The 8,368-nt window shown below is 40.6% G+C and overlaps 1 protein-coding gene across 1 annotated transcript; it reads right to left on the reverse strand.

Moving 5' to 3' along the window:
• Positions 1-551: 551 nt before the first annotated feature.
• On the reverse strand, positions 552-8,090 carry LOC129379414 (thialysine N-epsilon-acetyltransferase-like). The gene is made up of 6 exons (XM_055060188.1): positions 7,778-8,090; positions 7,521-7,572; positions 6,731-6,814; positions 5,573-5,674; positions 5,449-5,489; positions 552-5,362 (listed from the first exon to the last, which is right to left on the reverse strand). The coding sequence occupies exons 1-6, from the start codon at positions 7,838-7,840 to the stop codon at positions 5,195-5,197; spliced, it is 510 nt and encodes a 169-aa protein (XP_054916163.1). The 5' UTR covers positions 7,841-8,090; the 3' UTR covers positions 552-5,194.
• Between the last annotated feature and the right edge of the window lie 278 nt (positions 8,091-8,368).

Genomic DNA, 8,368 nt, shown 5'->3' on the forward strand with positions numbered 1-8,368 from the left:
TTTAAGATTTTTTTGTAGTCGCTTCTTGACCTTTGAAGATCATTTAACTGTTTTTGGCTTTCCCATTTTGAAGAATGCGTCTGTCACATGACATTTAAAACAAAAGGTCACTGACTAAAAATTAAGATTTAACAAACAATGTCACACGACTGACCATAGTGTGTCGCACAGAAATTGTGTTAATTGCCAAAAAGTGAAAACAAAATTGTGTCAACAATTCTTTCTAAACATTTTTTCCCCACACTGAATAACTGAATTCAAATTGATCTCAAACTGGATTTTTTTCTGAAGTTTTGAGATTGTAACGCTGTTCTAAAATAATATTAACATTCCTGTATGCAAACTAATAATCTTGGCAATCAAAGCTGAGGAACACAACATGAGGTTTGAAGGAACTGACGGTGTTAGTGTGCCCTCTGTAGGTCGAATGTGATTAATGTTTATTAAGATTTGCTTTCTTCACTTACTGGACGTTTTAATAAAAACATTCTCAAAATGAGAAAATCACCTACTCAAAAAAAAAAAAAAAAAAAACACACAAAGTGAGCAACTATAAGCACACGCAGCCCGAGGTGCTGTGTGTAACATTTTTATTTCTTTGATCACTGAGCAGAGACGTCCAACACACACAGGAAATAAACACACAGACTGATCACAAGACCCGTTCATCACGCAAAATTATCACTTCTGAAACAAACATTTTTTTTCTCACATAACTGAATACAATGTAGTGTTTTTTGTAAAATCACAACAGTTTGATGGCTCAGGAGAAAAAATATACATATATAGATATATATATGTGTGTGTTCAGTTTTTTATGCTCTGTGTTTCACACCAGGACGTATCCTAAAACAAAAACCCAGTCAAGACTCAGTTCAAGCCTGAACGCCGCACGGTCAGCTTTAGTCACACGTTCCCACCAACCCTCCCTTTAAGCTATTATTAAATCAAACGTATGTTAAAATGATTTTGCACGCAGTAAATTACATGTAGAGGACGCTTTGACACCGAATTTGGAGCGGCGGTACAACGCGCCGGCGTCCTTTCTGAACGCCGAAACACACAAACACAGACGTTTCATCCACTTATTCTGACAGATACACTGCATAGTTATTACTCAAACACACGGCTACACAACGTAAACCTGAACACACACCGGGAAACTTTCCACCTCGATGATTTATTGCAGGTGTATTAGGAAGAAACGGTGATTTTTAAATTGGGCTGGATTTTTTTTTCTTTTTTATGTATTTGTATAATTTGCACTCTCGTTGACGGGAAGTTGCACGCTGTAAAAGAATCCAAATCTCTCGCGCTCGCTCGGTCTTTGCGCCTTGCAGTTTGCAGCAGCAGAATAATGGCCTATGAAACGCATTCCAGGACACATTTCCATGCCAAAATGCAAACGTTGCAAAGAAGGGTCAGTGGTTTTTACTTGTCTGAGTGGAACAGAAACAATGCAAATAAAACTTAGCATATTTTCATTAAACTGCAGAAGACCTGACAAAAAAGAAAAGAGAGAAAAACTCGTGGTTCAGACCAGAATAATGCCACTTTCATTTAAACATGACAAGCTTAAAGTTGTGCAACCAGCCCACTTTTCAAGCTTTATGGGTTTTTTTTTTTTTTTTTTTTGCAGCACCCCTTTCCCCCACTCCAAATTCCACTGAGTGGATTGTTTTGGTTTGAATTTGGGCTTCATCCATTTCCCTGAAAGCTGCACCCCGAGTTTGGCTGCATAGGAGAAGCTTTGAGCTCTAAACGATTCCTTCAGTGCACAAAGAACGCGACGGAGTGAGCACACAATATCGACTGTGGTCAAACAGTAGACCCATCATCCTCTGGCTTAGCAGCAGATGAGTTAAGAGGTGTGTAACACATACACACCTCTGTAGGAACTGGCGTCCTGTTTTTGGACTTTCCTCCCCCCAAATCCCACCTTGATTGGGAAGAGTTATCTGCAGGATTCATCACGAGGCTTAGAATACCGTAAAACCAAATCTATGTTAATAAGACCGATGGGTGGTCTAGTTTGGACAACATAACTAAACAACATTTTTACGACTGGAAATATTGCCAAGCAGCCAAATTAGTGCGGTGAGCAATGGAAGCGTGAAGCAGCCGTCTTTTGGCCAGCCGACGGACAGAAGGAGGTTCGGCGCTCCTTCAGAAAGCCTAATTTAAAAAAAAAAGCCTCTGATCTCGCTCGGTTTTTATCCAATCAGGACCGAGTCGAACGACAGCAGAGGCAGGATGGAAAACTTTAGCTGTCAGCCAGAGCTTAATACCCAAGTAGTCGTAGTTTTCAGGCATTTGACCGTCTTTGGTCGGCAAAGTAGTCGCTTTATAGCGGCAGCCAACAACGGAGAGTTTGTGTACAGCAGGGAAAACCGCAGAGAAAGAGAAAGTTTCCACCTGCATCAAAGTCGAGACGCCTTTCATCTCGGTTTTCCTTGACGTCTCAAGGAAAACTGAGATATCCAGACAAACTACAAACACTGAAGACTCTGGATCGCTGAAAGAGGCTGAGTCTTTCTCAGAGCTCCACTTCGGCGTTCAGAGAATTCAAAGATACGTTATTGATCCCAAAGGGAAATGAAATATTTCCTCGTATTTAAATTTCTCATGTTTCAACGCTGCCAGGCTGTCAGTTTTTAAAAGTACATTTAATCTGGATGAGGGGTGCAAGATAGCCAAAAAAAAATCCCCACATAACTATGTCAATATTACTGAAAATTATAATGTCGGTTATCTCACTTTTGCCTTTTATTATAATTACACAAAATCTCCGCCATTATGTGAATTTTAGCATCGCTGCCATTTAAAATCTTCGCCAGGTGAGCCAATTAAGCATCTTCAGCTTTTCCAGGTGTCACTTTAGCCGGTTAATTTTTGGTGCGTCTCCAACACATACGATTTATTTACAGTAGCATTGATCTGGCACATTAATGTCGCGCCCTAAAACGACCGCGTACTTTTTCAATCACCAACACGTAAACGAGTAAAAGATTAAAGGAGCTAACATTAGCAGCAAACCATAAACTCAGTAAACAAGCTTCATGGCATAAAACTGTACCTATATAAACACTTCATCAAAACATTTTAGTACAAAAAATAAAAGCCTAAACAATAATAATAATAATAATAATAAAAAAACATAAACTGCATTTACACTAAACGGCAAGGTTTTTTTTTTGCACAGGAATCCTTTAAATGCTCCCTCCAGACCTCTGTTTGTGTTGATTTGTGGATCTGAAAGCTGAATTTTGAGAGGATGGCTGGAGGGCAGATTAGTGCTGTTTGTTGTTTTGCCCTTCAGGTGAGGGTTTTCCAGCAGCTCTGCTGCCAAGTGACAACTATGAACACCAACACTGCCAATTACCGGCCCACAACAACAGCAGTGGGCAACTATTAAGGAGTTCAACCGAGGAAATGGCAGTAATGGTTCACCATAATGACTTTACGGTCTATTAACACATAAAAACGCAGCACAGTTATTTTAGAGCAGCTTTTTTAAACATTTTTTTTATTTCTAAAACGTTCGGCTCTCTCGTTTGAGGTGACATAGTGTTTGACAAAATGAGCAGTGGCTCTCTGCAAAGTCTTTGTGCTTTTATATTCATGCATAATTTAATCATTTTAATAAGTAATGCGGTGCTAAATGGTTGCTCTAAAATCAATCCCATTTAGCTTGAGTACATTTCTAAAGCAGAGGGATTTAGATTTATGGTGATTAATCCAGATGTTGGGACAATAGCGAAGGATAAAATCTCTTTCAGGATGTGTTGAACGCTTTTGGATTTTTAGTTAAATTCATTTTAGTTGACACAGTGTGCATACAAGGAGGAGGCGAGATGTAATCGGCTAGTAAGCTGATGTTAAATCCACTAGCTTGTCAGGTGGAGACAAAAAAATCAGAAGCCTTCAAAACAGTCATGAAAAACTAAGTACTGTATTTTTTGGATTAAAAGCCGCTACTTTTTTCCCACATGGCTAATAACCCGGTGCGGCTTTGCTGTAGATTTTTCCTCAACCACCAGGGGGCTCTTCAGCAGGAAGTGAATCATTGGAAGTCAATTGGAAATCTAAGAAGAAACTGGGTGATTTTCATTTAGAACCAGCACATGCTAGCAGCAGGCAGGACGGAGAAATGTTTTCCTCATCATAGAAACAAAAAATGAGGGGGTATCGATCTGTACTACCAGATCAAAACTCCTTTTAAGTTGAGGAGTATCGATCTGGTAGTACAGGAGCCTCTGCTCGTAAACTCGGCGTCAACGAAACAATGTACTTAGTTTTTATTCTCCATCACTGTACTCAAGGACAAGGATACCTTTCTCCGTATCACTGTATTTGCTGGGGTGTGCATGAGACTGACATGACAGTGTCATAAACACGATATAACATCTGTTATGAATATGAAGAAGTCTTCATGAATGCTTACGACTGTTGTCATGAAGTGTCAATTGGTAAATAATGACGCCTTTAATGCAAAGTTGCTTTACAAGTTGTATTAAAAGTCCGTTAAATTGGTCAACTTTGCATCAAAGGTGTCATTAATTACCAAACAACACTTCATGACAACAGTCATAAGCATTCATGACGACTCCTTCATGTTCGTAACACATGTTATGAACATGCCAATCTCATGCACACTCCATCAAATGAAGTCTTACCTTTTCTTCCCGTGGCATTAAATGTGATTTTGCATCTAGAAACCTTGTTTTTTTTGTGCATATAAGCGTTCACCCACACTTTTCAATGAAACTGATTTTACATCAAATCTATTGTATTGGTTTGTGATGGATTATTCTGCCAATAACTTCCAAGTATTGCTGTGTAGCTTTAAGAGCGTATAATGTGGAGAACACAGATTTTCTACCTAAAACTACCGTAAAAATATAGTTGTGGGATGAAATCTTTAAAATGGCTACCCTGATTTCTATTGTTATCAATACAAAATAATGAAAAAACTTCATTTGGATCATTTTTGCATAATTTTCACGGGTAAACCGAGCGGTAAAATGGCTTTAAGGTCCGACGGACAAATAATTAATAACTTAAGGTTCAAAAGGTTTGGCAAGAAAAAGTCACCGATTTATAAACCATCATGACATTTTAAACAATCGGCCGTAAAGTGGAGCTCTGCATTGCCTGGACTGACTTCCAGGTTTTCAAAGGTCGCAGCGTCAGGTTAAGGTTGAGCCAGGCGCTCCAGAGCCTCACCCTCGCAGCGCATGCAGTGGTAGCCCATTTTATCCGTGACATCGAAGCAGCCCTGGCTGAGGTAAAAGTCCATGGACGACTTGTTCCAGTCCAGAACCGTGAAGTTGAGCTGGTTGCATCCAGCGGCCAGACCCAGCTGTTGGACACCAAAAGACATCAGCTAAACATTAGCGCCTTTTTTTTACATGTTTATTTTTTTAACGATGCGCCGATGTTGCTCACCTGTGCTACCTTGCTCATAAGTGCTTTTCCAATTCCCTTTCCTGAACAGACAAAGATCAAAATTAAGATATATCGATGCACATGACTATATTAACAACAACAGTCAATGAAGAAAATTATTTACCTCGAAAATCTGGCATCACGTACAAGTCCTCCATGTAAACGGCTCTTCCTGTCCAGGAGCTGTAGGAGTAGAAGTAAAGTGCATAGCCGATCTTCGTATGTCCTGAAAGCGAAACGGTGACCGTTAGACGTGTTCAGGAATTTATTTACATTCACACTCTGCTCTCTTATTTCCCCTTATTCTTAATTAACCAAGCCCCCGATATCGAGCTTTATATCAACCCCTTTCTGCTTCCAGCTATCCTTATAAGAGGATTTCTTGAGATTTCCATGAAAAATTCAAAATTCAACAACACAGCAGATTTCTGCTGTGTTGCAGAGATGTTTGTAAAATCACATTCACTAACCCACTGTCAATAGGGGTTAGTACATGTCTAGTGTTTTGGGTGGATACACTAAGTCTTTTACAAGCATTTCCATTTTGGCGTCATCTCTGTTTAATAAGAACATCAGATCATTTTAATAACCCAGTATAATCTGCTATGTCTAGATTATACATGAACAGGATCTGAGTTGCTATTTGTTTGTGAACTTTTGCAGCATTTAGTTTGTAAATCAATAAAATGCCAAAATAAATAAATAAAATAATAAGAAAGCAAAGATGAATGCTTTGTGTGGAACCTATTCTAAAAAGACTTTGTCAGTAAAACGTTTTCTGCCTTGGACCAAACATGCACCGTTCTTTAATTGTACATCGGTGACCTGGGGGCCCACTAAAATCTGTCCACAAATGGCCCCCGGGCCGCATTTTGAACATCCCTGGTGTCGATCCTTCACACGTTAAAACGTCAGGGTCAAACAGAGGGCGTACTTTCTTCTTCCAAGGACTGTATGTGTGTTCAACAGTGTCTGTGTTGGGAGTCTTGCAGAACCATGACGCCGCTCCTGACTGTGCAGTCAGACGTCTGAGTCCAGCGGAGGGAGATCAGAGGTGACTGCGTGGAAAAAGGTCGAGCTGAGCAACGGAGCATGTACTAACGAGCTGATTACTGCACACGGAGGAAGCAGTGCATCAGCTTTATTACGTAAGAGGTGAATGAAGGGAGAGGACGCATCAGCAGCATCCTGCTACATTAGGCAACACGTGACCACTAACAAACACTGACATGAGGAGTGCCGAGAAAATGGGGCTCTGCGATTCGCCGACACTTGTTCTCACCTTCTTTGGTTCTGTGCTGTTCCGGCACCTCGGCAACGATGCCGTGAAAGAACGGGTTCTTGGAGAAGCCGTCTTGCTCCAAGTCTGGGAAAAGTTGACAAAGAGAAGCCTGAATGTGAGGAATCTGCGATTGTGCTTTCTCAAACGAAGGGCATTAAATCCTGCTGCTTTTCGCCACTATTTTAAATATCCAGCGTTGCTGTCGTGAGATAAAAAAGGACGCAGCACCTTGAAAACGTGTTCATGCCGTTTATACAGTTTGTCACGTTCCAATCAGAAACTTTGTATGAAACTCATAAAGTAGAAGGGAAATTATAACTCACTTCCCTGTTTTATTGGTTTTTAGCATATATTTTTATTTACATGCTAAATAAAAATGCAGATAAAGCCTCTGTTTACATAGAGTTCACCAAGATGGACGATGGGTTTGTAACAGATCAGTTTTATGGCTTTCCATCAGTCATTTCCTTCACTGCTAAATACTCCAGCTGCTCATAATATTAATACTCCACATTAATATTGACAGCAGACAGTTCAGTCATTTCCACTAGATGGAGAAACACCACGTGACCTGTGACAGCAAACAATGTCAGTATCTGGATGAATAATTCTCTTATTTTGATCAATTATAACTTTGCGTGTATTCTCTTCTTATTGGTTGATAACTAGACATTCACAGGAGTCTTTTTTTTAAATTAAATTATTTTTGATTTAACGAGGGACACTCTTTCATGCACCAATTATGTAAAAAAAAAAAAAAGATGGCTGTCAGTTTAATTGATATAATTACCTCTCTGTGTGACTTTAATCTGATCGGCCACCTTCTCGTACTCTGCCAGCTCCTGGGAAGGGGAAACAAATGTTTGCGTCAGTTTACGTCACCACGCGCGCCTTTTTTTCGGGTCTTTCGCGTGAAGCCTGCTGGCAACAAAACCCCACAGTTCCAAAGAGAAAAGCATCCACGAGCTTCATAAAAGCAACATCACCGGCTTTCTCTGACGTAAGCCCGGAGTAATCACGCCGCACGTGCGCACGTGTCTCGCTCACCCGGATCATCCGCGCGATGTCCTTGCAGTCCTCCACGTTCGCCGCTCTGATGGAGAAGTCCATGTCCGCAAGACGGATGATGAAGCTGCTGCTGCTGCTGCTGCTCAGGAGGGATTCAACTGGGAAGAGTTTGACTGTGAGCCGCAGTCCACCGCTCGACCTCCCAGAACAGGCTGGAGACTGAACCGGTAGCGCCCTCCCCGCCCCCCGTGGAAGGAGGAAGAAGCAGCCGCTGCTTTCACACTAAAAGATGCTCGTACCTCGTCAGAACTAGATCTACTTCTTCTTCTTCTTCTTCTTCTTCTTCTTCTTCTTCTTCTACATTAATGAAACAACACGCAGTGGGTCCCTGCTCCTGCTTCAACCTTTATTATCAGGCGGTTCATTTGTCCTAAAGTAAAACAGTAAAGGAAATAGTTTCAAGGGCAACAACAACAACAACAACAACAACATAATAATAATAATAATAATAATAATAATAATAATAATAATAATAATAATAATTAATGAAACCACCTCAATACCAATTTCTCTTGCAGTGCTCACGTTGATCCTCTAGGTGGTGCTGCGGCCCGGTTTAACTCATCGAAG

Source organism: Poeciliopsis prolifica, unplaced genomic scaffold, assembly GCF_027474105.1.
Source record: "Poeciliopsis prolifica strain line A6 unplaced genomic scaffold, Auburn_PproV2 SCAFFOLD058, whole genome shotgun sequence".
Lineage (NCBI taxonomy): Eukaryota > Metazoa > Chordata > Actinopteri > Cyprinodontiformes > Poeciliidae > Poeciliopsis > Poeciliopsis prolifica.

What these genes read in the sequence shown, in the direction of transcription:
- LOC129379414 (XM_055060188.1), bottom strand. Translation starts at nt 7,840, where the DNA reads ATGGACTTCTCCATCAGAGCGGCGAACGTGGAGGACTGCAAGGACATC. An exon ending in ACAGCACAGAACCAAAGAAG is followed by an intron (nt 5,675 to 6,730) that starts GTGAGAACAAGT and finishes TTTCGCTTTCAG; the next exon opens with GACATACGAAGATCGGCTAT. An exon ending in CGTGATGCCAGATTTTCGAG is followed by an intron (nt 5,490 to 5,572) that starts GTAAATAATTTT and finishes TTGTCTGTTCAG; the next exon opens with GAAAGGGAATTGGAAAAGCA.